Genomic DNA, 24,124 nt, shown 5'->3' on the forward strand with positions numbered 1-24,124 from the left:
ACAGACTGAAATCCTGATCTAGGCCCTCCCTCTGCCCCACCCTTATTTATCTCCTGTTTGTAGCAGAGCCTCCAGCGGCTGATTGACAGAAAGAGAGAGAGTGAGAGAGAGAGAGAGAGAGAGAAAGAGGGAATGAGTGTGAGGGAGCCGGAGAGGGAGATAGTTAATGCAAAAAGCAGTTTATATATTTGGGATTAATGCAGAATTAGGGATAACTTGCACTGATATAGTTTAAAACCCGGGGATCCGGGGACTTATAAAGTCATTTCGCGTGTTTGTCCCCGGGTTTGGGGATAAAATCAAAACCTAAAATTAATGCAAAATCGTATTTATATCATTGACATTATTGCAAACATTGGAGTTCAATAAACTATTGCGCTTTAAACCCCGGAGATCTGGGGACTTTTAAACCCGTTTTCCGTGTTGTAGCCAGAGAGCAGGTTATTATTTAAGCACAAAATCAATGCAAAACCCCATGGATATGATTGGAATTGATGCAGATTTAGGTAACTTTGAAGAGCTTTGATACGTCTGGCAGACGTGATGAGGAGCAGTATGCAATGTGAGGATTATTATTGCAGATATCAGGAGATGAGTGCTCCAGCCTGATGTTTATGGTGTGAAAGGCGACTTCATGGAGACTTTGCTCTGTGCAAATTCCTCCACATTCGCTCACAAATACAACAGGCACGTTACAGATAGTCCTGGGAAACATTTGAGCCGTGAGCCCAGTTTGAAAGATGCATTATAAACTACAAGCTTTATTGTATAATTACACGAATTATAAAAGGTTCCAGCTTGGTGGCCATGACAGCCAAACACAGGTCAGGTTTCCTCCTCATTACCCGGCAGATTCTCAGAGGCTCAGAGTTTTTGCCACCATCATTATCACAGGGACTGAAGTAAGGATAAAGTTTCTCAGTGAACGTCTGGGTGAAACTGTGGAGATGCGACATGTTGTCAGCGTTGTAAAATGTCACCTCTCCCCTCTCATAGTCGAGGTAAACTCCCAGCTTCCCTGGTCTCTCTCTCAGGGCAGGCGTTTGGAAGGGGAGGTACCAGCTCTACATTCATCACTGTTTCTCAGCCCCAAAACCCAGTATCCGTTCGCTGGTGACAGTGTGACTGATCCTTTCCTGTTGACAGACTCTCTGACCAATCCCACATCCCAATCAGTCTTGTTGGCCACCTGCACTTCCCAGTAATGTCTCCCTGATATGAAGCCTTCAGAGCCCAGGACACTGACAACAGGATCAAACCTCTTCGGGGAGTCAGGGAGCTGCTGCCGTTTGCCTCCGTCCCTCACGCTGGTCAGGTTTTCAGACAGGATGAGGTTGGGATGTGCTGTTTCAGGGTCCAGAGTCAGAGAGACTGCGCAGAGAGAGAGAGAGGTCAACACTGAGCACTGCGGCGGGTTGTTGTGAACGCTGTGGGTCCTGTTAATCAGACTCGTATCTGCACTGAGGAGAAGTCTTTTTATCTCTGAACAGAAGAAGGAGGGATGGCCAGGTCTCTGATTACTGGCAGAAGCTTCCCCGTGTTTCACTGTAGAACAAGTGTGGAAAGCCTCTGTGCTCACACTGACTGCAAACTGTCCATGATTCTCAGGCTAGTGATAACTGGCCATGATTCGTCCAAATCCCAGGACACCAGCCCACAAGCTAATCGTTGAGATGTCAGTATTAAATTAGGTAGAGTTTCTGTGCAAATTGTAGTGAGGTGTAGGAACAAGAGGGCCAGGATAATGCATTTGGATCAAGGTGGTTTGTGTGGCAGCGCGGCAGCTGTTGGCTGAGTGGCAGCTCTTAGTGCAATGTGTCCAGGGAACAAGAGGGGAGAGCAATACAAGTTAATAATTATTTCTTTTGTAATGGTCTTTTTCGGTCTCGTAGCACTGTTACAAGTTGTTTAATGACTTACTGGAAACAAGGTGTGGTCAGGTATATTGCCAGTTTTGTCAGTGGTTCTCAGCTACTCCTGATTTATGTGTATCAGCAATGGGGGCAGCTCTTCTGTGGAACTGCCTGGTTTATGCCAAACATGTCGCCATTTCTGTCAGTTCAGCTCCAAACAGAACCCTCTTACCTCCCACCCTCAGTCGGCAAAGGCACATTCAAAGACAAGTTGCTTGTGACAGTCTCGAGGATGGGAGGAATGTGAAGGGATTAAAGATAAGAATACAGGAGCTGGAAGCCAATTGGCTGGAAGGTCTCCACTAACTATGGAGAGAATGGGGACGTAGAGTTAGAGTGAGAGCGCGTCTTACATTTTGCAGACACACGTCAAGGCTGAGTTTGCTAAAATGCACCAGAGCCTGACGGACAGAGAGCAGCGAGTAATGCGTGATCTCAGACAGCGATAGAAGGAGATTTTACACCGAATGAAAACCTATCTGTCAGAAATTCTTGTTTTGGTAAAAAAAAACCTGAGTGATGGTAAAACTACTGGCATTTAATAATAATAATAATAATAATCCTTGCATTTGATATAGCGCTTTTCACGTCAGGAGGACGTCCCAAAGTGCTTCACAGAATATACTGTAAAGTGAATTGACTGTATATTTGTGGGTGAACGCGGCAGCCAATGTCACAGCAATGTCCCACTAACAGTCATGGATTGAAGTGACCCAATTATTATTGTTTTTTTTCTTGAGGGATTATTATTACGCTCTGTGTGGAGTAAGGAAACTTGCCTAAGATTTGGCCCTGACCCCCCGGGGATTAAACTCAGGTCTGTCACTTGCAAAGCGAGTGCTCTAACCACTGAGCTACAGGACTCCATATTTAGTAATATTTCAACAGGATATTTTTTTTAAGCTGAATTTCACGGTCCAATTGATGACACGTTTGTCCTCATCAATTGTTTCAGTGCCAGTCTGTGTAATATAATATATAATAATCCTGGCATTCAAATAATAATTTGAATAATAATAATAATTTGAACAACTGGAATAGAAGCGGGCTACACGAGCGCAGTGAGGGGAGGGGGAGAGAGGGGATGGCGGTCATGGCTGAGGTGCCAGAGAGAGGGACAAGAGGGAGGACAAGACAGCAGAGGGATAATGGCGGGGATTTGCCACACCCGGGCGGGTTTCAAAATGGTGCCCGGAAGTGACGACCGACAGCGCGAGGCCTGACAGTTTTTGAAGCATTTTGAAATAGCGTTGCGGGGCCTGAGGCCTCATTTGTCGCCCGATGACCAGGTGGAGACTTGACAATAGTTTGTCCCGCGGTGCATGTCCACGGCCTCCTGCGGCCGACTTTTGTCACCGAAATCCGCAGTTTACCTGGTTTTCGCCGTCTGGTGACTGAGCCCCAACGTCAGTCACATGACGTCACTGCCTGACTCCCATCGCCTTTACCGAGATGTGCACCGCCAGACTCCCTGTGATACACACCTGACACGACTGACCGATTCCCTTTGCCTTTATCATAGAATCATAGAATGTTACGGCACAGAAGGCCATTCAGCCCATCGAGTCTGTGCGGCTCTTTGACAGAGCAACTGACTTTCACTGACCCCAATCACCAGCTTTCTCCCCATAACCCCACAAACCCGTCTTCCCTGATACCTGTCCAGTTCTCTCTTGAAAGCTGTTATCGAATTGGACTTCACTGCCCTTTCGGTCCGATCATTCCAAATTCTAACAACTTGCTGAGTGAAAACATGTCTTCTAACCTCTCCTCTGCTTCCTTTGGTGGATATCTTCAGACTGTGACCACGAGTCAGAAACACCTACGAGCGGAACAGCTTTTCCCTATCTCGCCTGTCGAAACCTTTCATGATCTTGAAGACCTCTATCAGGTCCCCACGTAACCTTCTCTGCTCTAATGGGAAAAGTCCTAACTTTTCCATCCTGTCCTCATAGCTAAGTTCCCCATTCCTGGTATCATTCTCGTGAATCTCCTCTGCACCCTTTCTAGTGCCTTAATATCCTTCCTGAGGTAATGTGCCCAGAACTGGATGCAGTACTGCAGCTGAGGCCTAACCAGTGTTTTGTACAGATTAACCATAACCCCTACTCTTATACTCTATGCCCTACTAATGAAGCTCAGTACACCAAATGCCCTTTTTACTGCCCTATCTTCCTGCTCTGCCACCTTCAATGAATTGCTTACTTGAACGCCAGATCTCTCTGTCGTTCACCCCCCTTAAGATTGAGCTACAAGCCTATATTGCCTCCTATCATTTTTCCTCCCTAAGTGTATCACCTCACACTTATCTACATTGAAATCCATCTGCCACATGTCAGCCCATTCCACCATTCTGTGTATTTCCCTGCAGTCCGTCACAATCTTCTTCATTATTTACTACCCGACCTAACTTGGTATCATCTGCAAACTTGGAAATAGTGCTCCCTGTGCCCAAGTCCAGATCATTAATATATATTAGAAAGAGCAGTGGTCCCAATACCGATCCCTGGGGGACACCGCTGCACACCTCCTTTCATTGCAAGAAACACCCATTAACCACCACCCTCTGCATTCTGTCACTCAGACAGTTCCTAATCCAAACGGCTACTGTCCCCTTAATACCGTGAACCTCCAGTTTTTTATTAACCTCTTATGCGGTACTGTGTCAAAAGCCTTTTTCAAATACATGTAAATAATGTCACCGCATTTCCCTCATCCACACTCGCAGTCACCTCTTCAAAAAATTCTATTAGATTTGTTAGGCAAGATTTACCTTTAACAAATCCATGTTGGGGGTCTCTAATTACCTCGTGTTCCTCTAATTAGAGATTTATTCTGTCCCGGATTACGGTCTCCAGTAGCTTTTCTATTGCCGAAGTTAGGCTGACTGGCCTGTAACTTCCGGGCTTGTCTTTCTGCCCCTTTTTGTAGAGTGGGGTAACATTAGCCACTCTCCAGTCTCTTGGCACCACTCCTGTGTCCAATGACGATTGAAATATAATGGCCAAAGCCTCCGCTATTTGAACCACAGCAACTTTGGGTGAAACCCATCTGGTCCTGGTGACTTATCAATTTTGAGCCCAGTCAATATTTTCAGAACTTCTTCTCTGTCTATAGTAATCTGATCTATGTCCTCTACCCTCTCATCCAATACTGTGGCATTTGGGGTATCCGTTGTGAAGACAGATGCAAAGTACTCATTCAGTACATCAGCCACGGCCTCTGCCTCCAAACAAGATGCCGTCATTGTCTTTGATTGGCCCCACCCTACCGTTAACTAACCTTTTTTCCTTTATGTGCTTATAAAATATTTTAGATTTTCCCTTTATGTTACCCGCTAACCTCTTCTCATGCGATCTTTTAGCCTGTCTTCTCGTTCTTTTAACATCAACGTGATGGCAGCCACCAGAACCTCTAGGTCACACACTGACTGACTCATATCACTTTTAACAAGATGGACACCACAACTTGACCCCCCCTCCGTCCACCCCCCGATCGCCCCCTTTAGTGAAGTGGCTGCGAATGCCCACCACTAACACGCAGAGATACACACTCCTTTACTGTCTCTCTCTCACACTCACTGTGTCTGTCTTCAATGGAAAGAGAGAGAGTTTGAGAGAGAGAGTGAGAAAGGGAGAGAGAGAGAAAGGGTGTAAGAGAGAGTGAGAGAGGGAGCGAGAGACAATGCATGACCTTGTGTAAAGCCCTTTCATGCCGGGAGGATGTCCCAGGTGGCTCGACAGACAGTCATTCTGAGCTTGTTCGCAGTGGAATTGTTCAAATTTATTCTCTTCGGCCTTTAACACCGCACGGTGGCTGACGGCGGTTTGAAAGCCCCAGGAAAATAAACTCAAAAATTTCTTACTTTTTCATTAATAAACAAACAAACTGCATTTATTTATCTTCCTTCACGGAGAATCACGATTCAGAGCTTCTCCTCAGTATTGTGTTTTAATTGACAAATCCATTTTTGTTCATTTTCATATGTTCCATTCAATGTAAGCAGCTCCCATTGAATCCCATTAATTACGTTGCTAAGCCCTGGGTCGGGTTTTCACCATCTAATGCAAAAGAGCGGCCAGACACAGTCATCAATTCCCTGATTCTCCATCTTTTCTGGTAGCTGTTGTGTAATAAGGAATATAGTTATTTTCTGTGATTTACTCTGTGCTCAAATTAAAAACAAAAACCTGCGGTATATACTGCCATAAGAGTATTGTGCTTCTCTCTGTAATTGTCCGCAATGTTCTAAGTAGTAATAATCATTGCACTCGATATTGGAGTAGAGGAGGAAAGGTAGAGTTGGGTGTCATCCGCATACATTGGAAGTTAACTCCATGTCTGCGGATGATGTCACCAAGGTGGAGCATGTTGAGGGTGAAAGGGGGGACCGAGGAAGAGCCCTGAGGACACCACATGAGACAGTGCGGGGGGTGGAGGAGAAGCCATTTGTCGAGACAAAGTGAAGACGGTGAGAAAGGTACGACCTAAACCACTCAAGGACAGTGGAGTAGGATAGCGTGGTCGACCGTATCGAATGCTGCCGATAGGTCGAGGAGGACGAGGAGGCAGAGGGAGCCCTGGTCACAGATGGTCAGGATGTCATTGGTGACCTTGACCAGGGCAGTTTCTGTGCTATGGGCAGCAGGAAACCTGACTGAAGGGGTTCGAAAAGTGAATGGATGGAAAGAAAGAGTGCAGTTGGGAGGCGACAACTCCAGGACCTTGGAGAGAAAGGGGAGGTTGGAGATGGGCCGGTAACTTGATAGCTGCGACGCATCAAGGGAGGGTTTTTTCGGCAGTGGGCGTGATGGTGGCAGTTTTTAAGGGAATGGGGACAGAGCCAGAGGAGAGGGACAGGTTGACGATGTCGGTAATGTGTGGGGCAAGAAATGGAGCTGGGAGATAAGGAGTGGAGTGGGGATGGGGTCAAGGGAGCAGCTGGTTGGTTTCAGGGATAGGATGAGTTTGGTGACAGAGGGTGGGGAAACGTGAGTAGGGGAGGATGGGTAGCAGTCGGAGTGTGGGAGTGAGGGGGTGGGGGGTTGGTGGATGTTGGAGGGGAAGTGACCGCGGAGCGAATTCCCTTGATCTTGGATTCAAGGAAATCCAGCATCTCCTCACAGTGAAGGTTGGAGGAGATGACCTGGCGGGGTGCGGGGGGGAACGGAGAGTCGGGTTGTGGTGGAAAACAGTAGCCTGGGGTTGTTCTTCGCCTCCAGGATTATCCTGGAGTAGAAGGACGACTTGGCCGAGGCTAGAGTGGAGCGGTAAATTTTGAGAGATCCAGCCAGATTTGTCGGTGGACCGTTAGGCCAGATTTGACAAGGTGCGTTCAGCAGCCCGCACCTGGCTTTTCAGTGAGCGGAGGTGGGTTGTACCAGGGGGAGGAGCGGGAGTAGGAGACAGTGCGGGAAGTGATGGGGCAAGGTATCGAGTGTGGAGGAGAGGGTATTGTGGAGGAGGGAGAGAGGAGAAGAGGGGTCGGTGAGGGTTGAAGGCCAGAGGGAGAGAAGTTCAGAGGACTCCAAGGCATCGGTTAGGGATTGTGGGGGTAACTTCTTCCAAGGGCGGCAGAAGATGGTGGTGGGTCTGGTGGAGGTGGGGAGGGGGTGGAGGTGGTGAAGGAGATGAAGTAGTGGTCAGAGATGGCCTTGTCGGTAATAGTGACATCCGAGACACTGAGGCCCCGGTGATCACCAAATCGAGTGGGTGGCCGTGACTGTGAGTGGGGGAGTTTATGTGTAAGGAGAGGTTGAGTGAGGAGAGCAGGGAAGAGAAGTCTGTGGAGATGGAGCAGGAGGGGGTGAAGTGTAGGTTAAAGTCGCCCAGGATGATGAGGCGATCAGAGCAGAGGCAAAGAGATGTGAGGAGTGTTGAAATGTCAGAGATGAAGGTGGGAGAGGTTTTAGGGGGCCGGTAGAGGAGGAGGATTTTAAGGGAGAGGAATGAGGGGTGGGAGAGGGTGAGGTGCTCAAAGGAGGGGAAAGAGCCAGAGGAGTAGGGGGATAGGGCAAGTGGTGTCCTTGAGATAAGGGCAACACCACCGCCACGGCGGTTGGGGGGGGGATGTGGTGGGAGGTGTAGCCGGGTGGGTGGCCTCCGTGAGGGGGAAGGTGTCGCCTGGGGTGAGCCAGGTTTCTGTCAAGGCCATGTCAACGTTCTCATCAAGGATGAGATCGTTGATGACCAGGGCCTTGTTGCAGAGGGAGCGGACATTTTGCAGTCCGATGTGGAGGGAGCGGTTGACAGAAGGGTGTGTGGGAGGGGAGGGGGGGTCCAGGTTGTGAGGCAGGGGTGGGGGGGAATGGGGATGAGGGAGGAGAGGTTGACTCCCCGGGTCTGTGTCCGGGGGGGGTGGCGAGTGTGGTGGGGAATGGGGCAGTCGGTGTGGCTGCTGCTGGACAGCCAACGCCGAGTGCCACGGTGAGCCCGGCGGAGGATTCCCAGGCTGGACAGAGGGAGGTTGTGGGAGGGTCAAGTGGGGATAGAAGACGAGAGGGACGGAGAGAGAGGAGGAGAGAGCGGGAGAGATGCAGAGGGGGAGGGTTTGGGGGGAGAGAGGAGGGGGAGGAGGGAGGGGGTGAGGGGGCTCGGGTCAAAGCGGCAGCCATAGTGCGCACGCGGGGACCGGGAGCGAGCGGTCAGGTGGATGGCATTATCCCGTAGATTGGGGCAGCGAACCCAACAGGACCATAGTGGGCTCTGATGTGAGCCCTGCGGGGGGGGGGGGCAGAGGTTTTTTTTTGTTGCGCGCACGCACCTGAAATCTAATCTATGACGTCAGCAGTTCCCCCGCACCGCCCCCCACCCACACCGCCCCCCCCACACCGTCCCCCCCCCCCCACACTGTCCCCCCCACACCGCCCACACCCCCCCCCCACCTCCCCCCCCCCACACCTCCCCCCCCACACCTCCCCCCCCCCCCCCCCCCCACACCGCCCCCCCCACACCGCCCCCCCACCCCCCCCCCCCCCCCCCACACCTCCCCCCCCACACCTCCCCCCCCACACCCCCCCCCCACACCGCCCCCCCCCCCACACCTCCCCCCCCTCACACCTCCCCCCCACACCTCCCCCCCCACACCTCCCACCGAGCTGATCTCGCTCTGGCGTCGAGTTTAAATACCTGGGTCACTAGGCCCAGGCTCCTCCCCGCGCTGTCCTGCCGCCGCTCCCCGACCTATTCTAGAAAGGGTGAGTGTGTGGTGTGGGGGTGGGTGGGGATTGTTTGGATTTATGAATAATGCAGTGAAAGCTAACATATTTTACAATTTTCAGGGGCAAATGGAATTAAGCGACAAGTCTTTAAAATCTCATAACATGCCCTTGGTTCATAATTACGTAAGAAATAGGAGCAGGAGGTGGCCATTCGGCTGACCTTTAATCCTGAGCCTATGGCCCCTAGTTTTATAGTCTCCAACCAGGGGAAAATCTCTCACGCTATCTACCCTGTCAAGACCCTTAAGAAACTTATAGGGTTCTATAACATCACCTCTAATTCTTCTATATTCCAGAGAAAGTAGGCCCAGTTTACTCAAACATTCCTCTTCCTAGGAACCAACCTAGTGAACCTGCGTGGCAACCAATCCACATCTAAGCAACTGTTTATTGATAATGTCTCTGTGAGAATGCTAACGTTATCCATTGTTTGTTATTAAGTAGAGAGATTTACTGTGAGCGGCCCCCCTCACCCAGTCACAGCCACTGCTGTGGTGCTGGACTGTAAGTGCTCCATATCTCTGCTGCCAGAGGGTGTGGTGATCAGGTGGTTCAGGACCAGGTTCGACTCCCCTGTGTACGTCTACAGAGGAGGGCGACGTCGGGTAGAAGAAGAGGATGAGGCCTACAGACACAGAGCACAGCTGTCTATAGAGCGTTTGAAGGAGGGAGATGTATCTCTCAGACTGGCAGATGTGCGGGGGACAGATAACGGAACCTACACGTGTTTTGTTGACTACGCCGGATCACATGAACAGACAAAGATCCAATTACAGGTTCAAGGTCAGTCGTGTTCACCTCGTGTTAGCACGCGCAACAGCTGTGTGTCAGCCGATCTGGTTTGGTAATGTTCGGGGTGGATAGTGAATCTCCTCTGCGCTGTTGGAGGAGGGAAGGGAGTTTAGCCCAGTTTCCGGTCCCACAATCCACCCAATAGCATTGGTTAGTCATTTCCTGGCTGTTTGTGTGATATTATTGTATGTTATTGTCGTGTTAGCTTCAGCCTTCAAACACAGTCACTCCACTACGCGATACTATCCACGATTGTTTGTGGACACTGCTGTGCATATATTGCCCTCAAGATACAGTCAATTCACTTTACAATGTATCATGTAAAATGCTTTGAAACGTGTGGAAGATGTGATAAGGCGCTGTATCAGATGCGAAGATTATTTTGTGTGAGTTATTCTGTGTAACAAATTACAATCAAGGCAACAATCTATATGAATGAACTTTTGTCAGGCTATTGCTAGTATTTGTCCAAACCAGTTACTGGGCAAGGTCTGTGTAAAGCTATTATTTGCTGTATATTTAATTGACATTGTCCTGCCTCCTCCCAGCCCTTGGCAGTCAGCCGTGGGTTCGCATTGAAGAGCAGCCCTATGATGGTTTGAAGCTGCTGTGTGAATCCAGTGGGTGGTTCCCAGCACCAGATGTTCTGTGGACTGATCATCAGAGACAAAACTTAACAACAGTCATCAACACTACGGTAAGACAGGATTTTAAAGGTTTCTTTACCGTTGAAAGTCAAATAGAAATCAAGCCGTCGAACGACAAGATCAGGTGTGTGATTCACACCGCGGATCATCAACAAGAAGCAAAACTGCAAATCTCAGGTCAGTAAATAGTAAATAGTCAGAGATATAACTGACAGCCTGAGGGGTGTGTGTGACAGAGATGATAAAGGTATCAGTGCTAACCTGAGAGATGTGTGTGTGTGAGAGAGAGACAACAGTGATAGCCTGAGACAGAGAGAGAGAGAGATCAGTGATAGCCTGAGAGATGTGTGTGAGACAGAGAGAGAGAGAGATCAGTCATAGCCTGAGAGATGTGTGCGTGAGAGTTATCAGTATTATTCTGTGGGATGTGTGTGTGTGAAAGAGAGATACTAGGGATAGGTTGAGAGATCCGGGTTTGTGAGAGAGAGAGATAATAGTAACAGCCAAAGAGATGTGGCTGCTTTTTGAAATATAAAATAAATACAAAATTAGTTCAGACGAAGAAAAAGCTTCATTCAGCCGTTTGATCTCATTCTCTCAAAAAAGCCACTTGGGGTAATAATCCCTCTAACAATATTAATAATAATAATTTGGTCACTCCATCCACAACTGTTTGTGGAACACTGCTGTGCAGAATTGACTGCTGTGTTTTGCCCACAATACATAGTCACTACACTTTACAGTATTTGCTGTGAAGCACTTTCAAACGTCTGAACAATGTGATAAGAAGCTATAGGAAATGTAAGATTATGAAATGAATTGGATATTTTGAATGATTGAGGTGAATGTATAATAAGGTTCATTGTGGCCTTAGTTTCACACTGAGGTAAATTCAGACAATTAACATTGGGTGGTTTATACTGTGTTTCTGATCCTGAGATTATAATGTCATGTATTTCTCAATCCATTCAGTGAGATACTGTGAAATAAATTGATGTGATAGTGAGATGAATTGTTGCCATTTGAGTAGACATTGAAAGTGAGACTGTCGCAGGCTTCTCTTCTCTGCTTTACGTCAAACCAGGGTAAACCGAGGCAGTTGCTGTTGGATATTAGAATAGATCTTTACACGTCTAATTACATTTCCTGACAGACCAATTCTTTCCCAAAGTGCCAGTGGGTTTGGTGGTTGCTGCACTGCTCCTGGGACTTGCCACACTTGTGCTGACTGTTCTTATCGACTACAGTGCAAAACAGCAACGAGAGATCACAGGTAAGTTCCCATCAATACCAGCTCTAAGCACAAGTCACACAACACTGTATGATTTCATGTAAATACATAAGTTTTGTAAACTTAGCGACAGAATAGACGATAAACATTTCTGGGAATGTGTGGGTCAGAGGTTGATCTAATAAGACAGTCATTTTAATTATATTCCTAGTCTGTGGAGAGAGATGAGGGATTAGATATTGGCAGTAACATGGGGGTGTTTGTGTACATCGGCAGTTTGTGTAACAACCCTTTCCACACAAACAACAATAATAATAATAATCCTTAGACAAGAAGACTTATCACGTCTTCCAGATGTCAGTGTTTCACAGAATTTACTGTCAAGTGAATTGTCTGTTTATTTTTTGGCCAGAACTTGGCAGCCAATTGCGTCCAGTGTTGTCCCCATAAACAGTCGTGGATTAGTTGACCAAATTATTAATACTTTTTGAAGGCATTATAACCACAGGAAATGCTATCTGCCCATCAACTAACAACCGGGTTCCTACTTACTGTTAGCAGACAGAGCCGTGTAGAGTAAGGAAACCTGTCCAACTTTTCGCCCTGTAATAATCAAACTCAGGTCTGTCACTCGCGAAGCGAGTGCTCAACCACTGGGCTACAGTAAAGAAACATTCATAAATTATACATCTGTCTTGATCGTTCTCTCCATACCTCGCTCTATATTATTGGAAAACATTTGTAAATTAGCAGTGAACGCTGAAACAGAAAACGGAGTCCTTTACAAAACCAAAGAATTGAGTGGAGTCCTGTAGCTCAGCGGTTAGAGAACTTGCCTTGCAAGAGTGAAACCTGGGTTCAATTCCAGGCAGGGTGAAACCTTGGGAAAGTTTCCTTATTCCAAATGCCTAAAATCAATAAGAAATTGGTCATTTTCAATCCCCAATTGTTTGTGGGACACTACTGTGTGCAATGGCTGCAGAGTTTCGCCCACAATTATACAATATACAGTCAATTCACTTTACAGCATGTAACTCTCCCTAATGTAAATTTACTGTGAGACATCTAGAAGACACTATATCAAATACAAGCATTATTATCCGTATTAATATTATTATTAAAGAATGACAATGTGGAGTCCTGTAGCTCAGTGGTTAGAGCACTCGCTTTGCAAACGAGAGACCCGAGTTCAATTCCAGACAGGGCGAAACCTTGGGCAAGTTTCCTTACTCCACACGCCTAATAATAATCCCTCCAAAACCAAAAAAAACAATAATAAATTGGTCATTTTCAATCTACGACTATTTGTGGGACATTGCTGTGCGCAATTGGCTGCCGTGTTCGCCCACAAATATAGTCAATTCACTTTACAGTGTGTTCTGTGAAGCGCTTTGGGACGTCCTCCCAACGTGAAAAGCGCTATATCAAATGCAAGGATTATTATTATTATTATTATTATTAATGTTAACATTTTGAATTGCATTGAACTGTTGAGTTCAAATGTTGTATAGTTTGTAATGTTCGTTAAAGTTATAAGTTTATATTCTATTCATCACCATAAAGTATTTATCATTTTCTGTCCTAACAATGTTATTTTTTTATTCACCAGCTCTACAGATAAGACTGGGTAAGCAAAATTAAATCTCTTTGACATCTGTTACATCATCTCAGCTCCACATTGCCCGTCAACTATGTTTTACACAATCTTAGACAAACTATTGGTCACAGTCCATTATTCTGGTGCTGTTGTTCCTACATTTCTCTACAATTTGTACAGAAACTCTCCCTAATGTAATATTGGCATCTCAGCCATAATCGTATCGGCTGGCGTCCTGGAGGTGGACTAATCCTGGACACTTATCATTAGCCTGAGGATCATAGACAGTTTGCAGTCAATCTGGGGGCAAAGGTTTCCTCACTCAGTGGACAGTGAGTCCTGGGGAAGCTTCTGCTAGTGATCAGAGACCTGACCATTTCTCCTTTCTTCTTGTTTCCAGTGAAGAAAAGGCTTTTAACCGGTGCAAGTAAATGTCTGAATAACAGAACCACAATATTCACATCAATCTGTCGCAGCGCTTAAAGCAAACCCCTCTCTCTCTCTCTCTCTCTGCGCAGTCTCTCTGACTCTGGACTCTGAAACAGCCCAATCCTGGCTCACGCACACCATCACACACACACAACTCTCACATACACACAGAATCTCACACACATGCCCTCACAAACATATACTCAAACCCAGCTTCACACACACACACAAACACAGATACTCAAACACACGTTCACGCTCGCACCCTCACACATACCCTCTCACAACCCCTCACAAAGACGGTGACCCTTCTGAGCTGGATATCCACTCACTCTATTTTCTGTTGTTTCGCTCTCTCAGCTCCGGCCTCTCTGACTCTGGATCCTGACACTGCCCATCCCAACCTCATCCTGTCTGAGAACCTGACCAGCGTGAGATACGGAGACAGAAGGCAGCAGCTCTCTGACTCCCCAAAGAGGTTTGATACCGTTGTCAGTGTCCTGGGGTCTGACGGCTTCAAATCAGGGAGACATTACTGGGAAGTTCAGGTGGCCAATAAGACAAACTGGACAGTGGGTTTCGCCAGAGAATCTGCCAACAGGAAAGGAGAATTCACACTCTCACCAGAGAACGGATACTGGGCTGCGTGGTTGAGAAACGGTACTGAATATGAAGCTGGTGAATCACCTTCCATCCTTCTGTCCCTGACAGAGAGACCCGGGAGGCTGGGTCTTTACCTGAACTATGAGGGGGGACAGGTGATATTTTACAACGCTGATAACATGTCTCATCTCCACACTTTCATCCAGACTTTCACTGAGAAACTTTTTCCTTACTTCAGTCCATGTGATAATGACGGCGGCAAAAACTGTGATCCTCTGAGGATCTGCCAGGTTACAGATTAATGAGGAGGAAACCCTCAGCCATGACCTGTTTTGGCTGTGATGGCCACCAGGCTGGAACCTTTTATAATCTGTGTTATCATAAATAAAGCTTGTAGTTTATATTACACCTTTCACACTGGGTCCACGGCTCAAACGTTTCTCGGGATCGACTGCAAAGTGACTGTTGTGTTTGCGGGCAAATGTGGAGCCAATTTGCACAGAGAAACGTTGACATTAATTCATGTTTCACAGCATAAACATCAAGCTGGAGCTTTTTGCTCCTGATGTCTAAAATAATAATTCTTACGTTGCATACAGTTCATCTTCACGTCTGCCAGACGTCTCAAAGCCCGTCACAGGTTCATAAAGCTGCACGTATCTCAATAATGTCCATGGTGTTTTGCAATGACTTTGTGTTTAAATAATAACCCGCCCTCTGGGTACAACACGGGAAACGGATTTAATAGCCCCCAAATCCCTGGGGGTTAACTTGCAATAGTTTATTAAACTTCAATGTTTGCGGTAAAATGAATGATCTAAACACGGTTTTCAATTAACTTTGGCTTTTGATTTGAACCCTAACCCAATAGCAAACACGGGAAACGGGTTTAAAAGACCGCAGAACATCGGTGCAAAATATTCCCAATTCTGCACTAAACCCAAATATACGAAGCGCGTTTTCCATTAACTCTTCTCCCTCTATCTCACACTCACTCCCTCTTTCCCTCTATCTCACACTCACTCCCTCTCTCTCTCCCTCTCTCTTGACACTCTCTCTCTTCCTCTCAATCAGCCACTGGAGGCCCTGCTTCAAACAGGAGACAAACAGTGGTGGGGCAGGAGTCGGGGCTGGTGGGTGGGGGGCTGAACTGGACCAGGATTTCAGTCTGAAGACCGTATTTGGATTTTAAAGCGAGGGTGTCCCCCTCTTAAAGGGGAGAGGAGGTTTTTGGGGGTTCAAAACACCTTTTTATAATAATATCAATACCAATAATTATCCTTGTATTTCACCCAGTCCACTGTATATGGACAAGACATCGTTAAGAAGGTTAACGCTATGTATTATTTGTTATTAAGCAGAGGGATACAATGTGAGTGGCCCCACTCACCCAGTCAAAGCCATTGCTAGTTCCGATGTGGTGCTGGACTGTAAGTGTTCCTTATCGCTGCTGCCAGAGGATGTAGTGACTTTGTGTTGAAATAATAACCCGCACACTGGGTGCAACACAGGAAAGGGGTTTAAAAGCCCCCAGATCTCCGGGGTTTAAAGTACAATAGTTTGTTAAACCCCAATAATTGCATTAAAATAACTGATATAAATACGGTTTGGCATGAACTTTGGGTTTTGATTTTAACCACAAATCCGTGGACAAACACGGAAAATGGGTTTAAAAGTTCCCAGATTCCCGCGTAAAGTGCAAAATATTCTTAATTCTGCATTAATCCCAAATATAAAAACCTCTGTTTGAGTTAACTCTCTCCCTCTCTCTCAAACTCACTACTTCTTTCATTCTCCCCCTCTCTCTCTTTCCCCCTCTCCCACACTCACTCCCTCTCTCTCACTACCTCTCACATTCACTCCCTCTTTCTGTCTCCCTCTCTCTCGCCTGCTCACTCACACTCACTCCCTCTCTTATAGACCCTCATGCAGTGATCATAGCATAGCGCAGGATATTACTCAAGAAATTAGAGGAGGATATATCAAAGATAATACATTAATAGTGGGTGATTGCAATCTTCACATAGATTGGGAAAACCAAATCGGCAAAAGTCGGGTAGAGGACGAGTTTATAGAGTGTATCAGAGATAACTTCCTGGAGCAGTATGCGGAGGAACCAACTAGAGGATAGGCAATCCTAGAGCTGGTTTTGTGTAACGAAACAGGTCTAGTTAATAATATAGATACGAAGGTCCTCTAGGGCAGAGTGACCATAATATATAGTATTTAGTATTAAAGAGCGATGTGGTCAAAACCAAAGCAAGGGTCTTACATTTAAATAAAGCTAACTTTGTAGATATGAGGGAAGAATTAGCTCAAATAGACTGGGGAATTGATTAATGGATATAACAATATAAGTACAATGTCAAACATTTAAAGATGTAGTGCAAATTTCTCAGCGGTCACATATTGCCTTGAGGAATATGATTACCCCAGGGAAAGCAGTTCATCCGTGGCTTACTGGAGTAGTCAGAGAAAGTATAAAATAAAAAAAGAAACCGCGGATAAAACTGCCAACAATAGTAACAAACCTGAGGAATGGGACTGTTTTGGTGAACAACAAAGGAAAATCAAAAAGCTCACTAAGAGTGAGAAAATGGATTATGAGGGCAAGCTAGTGAGAAACAATAAGACAGATTGTAAGAGTTTTTATAAATATACAAAGAGGAATAGGCTAGCAAAACCAAATGTGGGTCCATTACAAACAGAGACAGGAGGAATTATAATGGGGGAGAAGAATATGGCAGATTCCCTAAATAAATATTTTGCTTCTGTCTTAGAAGGCACAAGCAGTTTACCAGAAATAGAGATGAAATAAGGGGCTAATGATAGGGAGCAACTTAGAGAAATTTACATTAGCAAATAATTGGTGCGAGGGAAATTGTTGGCATTAAAAAGTGACAAGACCTCTGGAGTTGATGGTTTCCATCCTAGGGTTTTAAAAGATATGGGTTATGAGATAGTTGAGGCCTTCTGTCTGATCTTCCAAAATTGTTTGGATTCTGGAATGGTTCCCATTGATTGGAAGATCGCAAACATCACACCACTATTTAAGAAGAGTGGGAGAAAGAAGATGGGGAACTATAGACCAGTTAATCTAACATCGGTGGTAGGGAAAATTCTAGAATCCTTAATTAGGGCCATAGTAGTGGGATACTTAGAGAACAGTACTATAATTTTAGGAGAGTCAACATGGCTTTACAAAAGTGAAGTCATGCTTAACAAATCTTCTAGAGTTTTTTGTGGATGTAACTAGCAGGTTAGATAGGAGCGAACCTGATAAGGCTGTAGATGCTCAGTCCTTGAACATGCTCAAGACTGAGATTGATAGGTTTCTAAAGGATAGAGGGATTAAGGTTAAGGGGATAAGGCGGGCAGATGCCGTTGGTTAGAAGATCAACCATGATCGAATTGAATGGCGAGGCAGTCTTGAGGGGCCGAATGGCCTACTCCTGCTCCTGTATGTTCCCATGTTCTTGTTTGCAATTTTTCAATCTAAGGGCACAATTCTGGAATATAGTGAGCTTGGGAATATTATGAATTCATGTTCAATTTCGCATATTGGGGTGGGCACTCTTAGTTCCTGGAGCTTTGTCAGTATTGATTCTCATTACTTTTCCATATTGCTTGATTTATATTGGTACGCTGGTATGTCGTCCTCATACTCTAGTGTAAAAAAGTATGCAAAGTATTTATTTAACAAGGCAGCCTTTACTTATTTTCGAGTATATTCTCACCAATATCTGTCCATAATGAACTCACGTTCGCCTTGACAATTCTGTTTCTTTAGTATATTTATAAAGGCTTTCACTGTCGGTTTTATTAACCCTTTGAAGGTCTGAAAACTACCCCAAGCAGAGACTTACTTCCTTTGCTATTCCTTAGGTCTATATGTGGAGTCCTGTAGCTCAGTGGTTAGAGCACTCGCTTTGCAAGCGAGAGACCTGAGTTCAATTCCAGGCAGAGGGCGAAACCTTGGGGTAGTTTCCTTACTCCACACAGAGCCTAATAATAATCCCTCCAAAAACCAAAAACAATAATTAAATCGGTCATTTTCAATCTACGACTGTTTGTGGGACATTGCTGTGCGCAATTGGCTGCCGCGTTCGCCCACAAATATACAGTCAATTCACTTTACACTGTGTTCTGTGAAGCGCTTTGGGACATCCTCCCGACGTGAAAAGCGCTATATCAAATGCAAGGATTATTATTATTATTATATACAGTATTTTTGCTAATATTGCTACACATTCTCCTTTCCCATCTTTTCTAACGATTTTAGTCTGGAATACTTAGCTCCCATTCCTGACCAGCATGCAACCAGGTCTCTGTAATGGCTGCCACATCATACCCTTTAAGCTGAATTTGTTCTTCTAACTCATGGCTTTTGCTTGTCAAGCTGCACGCATTTGTGCACATACCTCTTGTATTATGACTGTTTGTGGGTTACTATTGAAAAACTTCGGGAGACACTGAGTCTGTCTGAAATTTCATTTGAATAGAGAGGTGGTCATGTGGACCTAGGCTGAGCGATTGCAGTGTTGAGTTCCAGAGATAGAGTAGAGTGGTGGAAGCTTTTCCACTGATCAGGAATGGGACATTTAGTAAACGTGTGTGAGTGTGTACAGAGCAGTTGGTGGGTTAGATTTCAAGAAGGTTGAAAAGATAAAGTGGGTGAGCCATGGAGAGATGAAAAGAAGAGGAAAAGAGACTGAATTTGATCTGTATAGAAAGCATACAAGGCAGTGCATTTGAAGGCCAGCTACGCCGGTTAAACTCCGGTTAAACTCTAGCTGGTTAAACTCCAGCAATAATTCCCAACTCACAACCTCACACTCATTGAGTTCCAGACGATTTTACACCTGTCAATTTGTGCCTAATGCTTTCAGGGATGAGTTTAAAGTGAAGTCCTGTATTTCAGTGGTTAGAGTACTCGCTTTGCAAGCAAGAGACCCGAGTTCGATTCCGGGCAGGGCGAAACCTTGAGCAAGTTTCCTTACTCCGTACTCCTGATAATACTCTTTCAAGAAAAAAAATCAATTGTGACATCAATCCACGGTTGTTTGTAGGACACTGCTGTGCAATTGGCTGCCACTTTTCGCCCACAAATACACAATCAATTCACTTTACAATCTATTCTGTGAAGCGCTTTGAGACATCTAGAATAAGTGAAAAGCGCCATATAAAATGCATGGACTATTATTATTAATATTAAAGCAAAGATCCTTCTAGGGAGACTGTGCACATTCAATTCTCAAGACAGAGCATTCGATGTGTCGATGTCATACCTCAAACGTTCAGTCTTGTTTGGAGTCACTTAAGTAAAGTGTTCAGTTTCTAGATAAACGGATACCAAAACAAATGCTGTGAAATTTGATGCCAGTGGTGTGAGTGAATGGAGGTAACGATAGGCATGTGGAAGCTGGTGCAGGAGTGACAAAATCTGCAGAGTTTTGTCAGTCAGCAGTTTGTGTAGAGTATGGGTATGGATTCCAGTGGGTAGGGGATTCATATAGTTTATACTAATAAATAAAAATCCTTGAATTTGATATAAGACCTTATTACATCGATGAGATGTCTCAAAGCAGAACACAATATATTGCAAAGTTAATTGATTGTTTATTCTGTGGGCAAAACATGACAGACAATTCCACACAAGTTTCCCACAAGCAGTTGTGATTTGAGTGACCAATTTATTTTTAATTACAAAAACAACTTGGATTTATATATGGATGAACCAGGGGGAGGGAAAGAAGGTGACCAAAGGCGCGGTCGAAAAGAAAGTCTTCAGCCGATACCTGAAAATAAGAAGAGAGGGGGCGATGCGAAGTTAGTGATGAAGGCAGTTCTAGAGCCTCGGGGCACAGAGGCCGAAGGCACGCCCACCCATGGAGGATTCGGGCGACAAGGAGGAGGTCAGACCCGGAAGAACGAGGGCAGTAGTTACTGTTGTGAGGAGAGAGGAGGTCAGAGAGGTAGGAGGTGCAGAGGAGTGGAGAGATTTGAAGACAAGTGGGAGAACCTTGAAGTCGATCCTCTCTGGGACAGGCAGCCAGTGCAGTCTGGCAAGGACTGGGGTAATCGAGGAGCGGAGTTTGGTGCGGGTAAGAATGCGCACGACAGAGTTTTGGATGACCTCGATTTCATGAATGGTAATGTAGGGGAGACATGCGAGGAGCATTTCTATAGTCCAACCGAGAGGTGACAAAGGCATGGACCAGGGTTTCCGTGGCTTTTTGATTGAGCTATTGGAGGAGACGGGCGATGCATCGGAGATATTGTTACTATTAAGATATTACTATTTCAAAGTGTTCTGCCAATTAACAAACGTGACTCCCGTCAGCGCCTCTACGTCTCGGGCGATCGCAGCACCTTCCTGGATTCACTCTGTATCTCACGGAGCCAAAATGGAACCTCAGCGACATGTTCCACCGTCAACTGTCCTTGATAACCCTCATCCATGCTATGACCCGCTCCGCCTTTCCCCACCTAACGAACATTGCTCGGGTCCAACATTGTCTCACACTGCAGGCCGATCAGATGCCCTTATAGGCATTCATAACATCCAGGCTCGATTACGCAAACCCCTTGTTTATCGGCCTCCCCATTTCCTCCCTCCATAGGCTGTAGATCATTCAGAGCTCTGCAACTCTTGTCCTCTCCCGCATCATGCTCTATCCACCATCCACTCCTATCGCCCGCAGCCTCGCTTGATTTCACTGTCTTCCTATGATACAGAGAATACCTTTGAATAGTTGGGTTCTCAACTTCAAAACCCTCCATGGCCTTGCTCTCTCCTACATCTGCGACCTCCTACAGCTAACAACCTGCCCGCTCCCCCCCCCAGTGGGCTCCGGCTGGCTTCTCATCCCCGTCCCCCGTTTTAGGCCGGCAGGATTTGAGACATTATGCTCTCACCTTCTGGAACGATATCACGCAGTCGCGCCGAATCTCACCTTTCCTTGTCTCCTTGAAAACCAGTCTCAAAACCTTCCTCTTCGACGCTGTTGTGATCCAGTTTCATACCTGAAATTGTTGATATATGTTAGCCCATATGTTAGCACTGTTTCAATTAGTTTAGTCAAAAACTTCACTTCACAGTGTGTTCTGTGAAGCGCTTTGGGACGTCGAGAAGACGCGAAAAGTGCTATATCAAATGCAAGGATTATTATTGTTATTACATGACACCAAGGTGGAACACTTGGGAATTGAGTCAAAGCTCTGCTTTTATTAACCTTTATCAGTCTGTTCCTGAGTCAAGTGGGTCCTTAATATTTTAGACCCTGCAGTTGACAAACCAGTCAGACTGCCTTTCTCATTCGCAGGACCAGAGGGGCAAACTGGTTAAAGGAGGGATTTGAAATGTGTTCAATTTACGTCTCATGAACACGGTATCCAAATCAATCAGTGATAGGATTCTGAATGGTCACGAAATAGGAAACTACCGAGACATTACATACATTCGCCAGATCTGGAATTTAACTTGTAGTTAAGTTCCAGTAGTTACACAATCCTATACCAAGTCTTATTAACCAGAGCTTCACTAAGTTACGTTGAAGGGGTCTGTTCCTCCGGAATGGAAGATTCACATTCCATTCCAGAAAACACGAGTTTCACAATGTCGCGGTTTCATAGAATCATAGAATCACAGAATGTTACGGCACAGACGGCCATTCAGCCCATCGAGTCTGTGCGGCTCTTTGACAGAGCAACTGACTTTCATTAACCCCAATCACCAGCTTTCTCCCCATAACCCCACAAACCCGTCTTCCCTGATACCTGTCCAGTTCTCTCTTAAAAGCTGTTATCAAATTGGACTTCACTGCCCTTTCGGGCAGATCATTCCAAATCCCAGCAACTCGCTGAGTGAAAACATTTCTTCTAACCTCCCCTCTGCTTCTTTTGGTAGATATCTTAAGACTGTGAACTGTGACAACCAGCGGAAACAGCTTTTCCCTATCTCGCCTGTCGAAACCTTTCATGATCTTGAAGACCTCTATCAGGTCCCCCCGTAACCTTCTCTGCTCTAATGGGAAAAGTCCTAACTTTTCCAGCCTGTCCTCATAGCTAAGGTTCCCCATTCCTGGTATCATTCTCGTGAATCTCCTCTGCACCCTTTCCAGTGCCTTAATATCCTTCCTGAGGTAAGGTGCCCAGAACTGGACGCAGTACTCCAGCTGAGGCCTAACCAGTGTTTTGTACAGATTAACCATAACCCCTACTCTTATACTCTATGCCCTACTAATGAAGCTCAGTACACCAAATGCCCTTTTTACTGCCCTATCTACCTGCTCTGCCACCTTCAATGAATCGCTTACTTGAACGCCCAGATCTCTCTGTACGTTCACCCCCTTAAGATTGAGCTACCAAGCCTATATTGCCTCCTATCATTTTTCCTACCTAAGTGTATCACCTCACACTTATCTACATTGAAATCCATCTGCCACATGTCAGCCCATTCCACCATTCTGTGTATGTCTGCCTGCAGTCCGTCACAATCTTCTTCACTATTTACTACCCGACCTAACTTGGTATCATCTGCAAACTTGGAAATAGTGCTCTATGCCCAAGTCCAGATCATTAATATATATTAGAAAGAGCAGTGGTCCCAATACCGATCCCTGGGGGACACCGCTGCACACCTCCTTCCATTGCGAGAAACACCCATTAACCACCACCCTCTGCATTCTGTCACTCAGACAGTTCCTAATCCAAACGGCTACTGTCCCCTTAATACCGTGGGCCTCCAGTTTTTTTATTAACCTCTTATGCGGTACTGTGTCAAAAGCCTTTTTAAAATCCATGTAAATAATGTCCACCGCATTTCCCTCATCAACCCTCGCAGTCACCTCTTCAAAAAATTCTATTAGATTTGTTAGGCAAGATTTGCCTTTAACAAATCCATGTTGGGGGTCTCTAATTACCTCGTGTTCCTCTAATTAGAGATTTATTCTGTCCCGGATTACGGTCTCCAGTAGCGCACAAGAGAAAATGTTCGTAAATGTTCACTATTGCTGAAGTTAGGCTGACTGGCCTGTAACTTCCGGGCTTGTCTTTCTGCCCCTTTTTGTAGAGTGGGGTAACATTAGCCACTCTCCAGTCTCTTGGCACCACTCCTGTGTCCAATGACGATTGAAATATAATTGAAATATAACCTATCAATTTTGAGCCCAGTCAATCTTTTCAGAACTTCCTCTCAGTCTATAGTAATCTGATCTATGTCCTCTACCCTCTCATGCAATACTGTGGCATTTGGGACATCCGTTTCCGTTATGAAGACAGATGCAAAGTACTCGTTCAGTACATCAGCCATCCCTCTGCCTCCATAACAAGATTGCCGTCATTGTCTTTGATTGGCTCCACCCTACCGTTAACTAACCTTTTTTCCTTTATGTGCTTACATAATATTTTAGGATTCCCCTTTAGGTTACCCGCTAACCTCTTCTCATACGACCTTTTAGCCTGTCTTCTCGTTCTTTTAAGATCACTCCTGCATTCTCTATAATGCGCTTTGCTATCCTTATAAGAGTGCGTGTTAGAGATTGCACGTGAGAGTGTTCGTGCGAGAGAGTGCATGAGTGAGGTTGTGTGGTGAGGAGAGAGACTGCGCGAGTGCGCACACGAGAATATGCAAAAGAGAAAATGCGCATAAGTGTAAGTGAACATGAGAGAGAGTGCGCAAGAGTGTTCGT

The 24,124-nt window shown here is 45.7% G+C and overlaps 1 protein-coding gene and 1 pseudogene across 1 annotated transcript; one reads left to right on the top strand and one right to left on the bottom strand.

Moving 5' to 3' along the window:
- Positions 1–732: 732 nt before the first annotated feature.
- LOC103173031 lies at positions 733–5,160 on the bottom strand (annotated as a pseudogene).
- A 1,090-nt stretch (positions 5,161–6,250) lies between these two features.
- On the top strand, positions 6,251–14,734 carry LOC103171986 (butyrophilin subfamily 1 member A1-like). Its single transcript, XM_042345900.1, has 6 exons — positions 6,251–6,290; positions 9,575–9,916; positions 10,474–10,749; positions 11,726–11,845; positions 13,413–13,430; positions 14,190–14,734. Exons 1-6 carry the CDS (start codon positions 6,251–6,253, stop codon positions 14,732–14,734), a joined length of 1,341 nt encoding a protein of 446 aa, XP_042201834.1.
- Positions 14,735–24,124: the final 9,390 nt, after the last annotated feature.

The sequence above is a fragment of the Callorhinchus milii genome, unplaced genomic scaffold, assembly GCF_018977255.1.
Source record: "Callorhinchus milii isolate IMCB2004 unplaced genomic scaffold, IMCB_Cmil_1.0 Scaffold149, whole genome shotgun sequence".
NCBI classification, from domain to species: domain Eukaryota; kingdom Metazoa; phylum Chordata; class Chondrichthyes; order Chimaeriformes; family Callorhinchidae; genus Callorhinchus; species Callorhinchus milii.

Excerpts from the sequence above, each read along its gene's own strand:
- LOC103171986 (XM_042345900.1), top strand. The coding sequence starts at position 6,251 with ATGTCTGCGGATGATGTCACCAAGGTGGAGCATGTTGAGG. Across the intron at positions 6,291-9,574 it reads CAAGGTGGAGCATGTTGAGG|TAGAGAGATTTACTGTGAGC; the intron begins GTGAAAGGGGGG and ends TTTGTTATTAAG. Across the intron at positions 10,750-11,725 it reads AGCAAAACTGCAAATCTCAG|ACCAATTCTTTCCCAAAGTG; the intron begins GTCAGTAAATAG and ends ATTTCCTGACAG.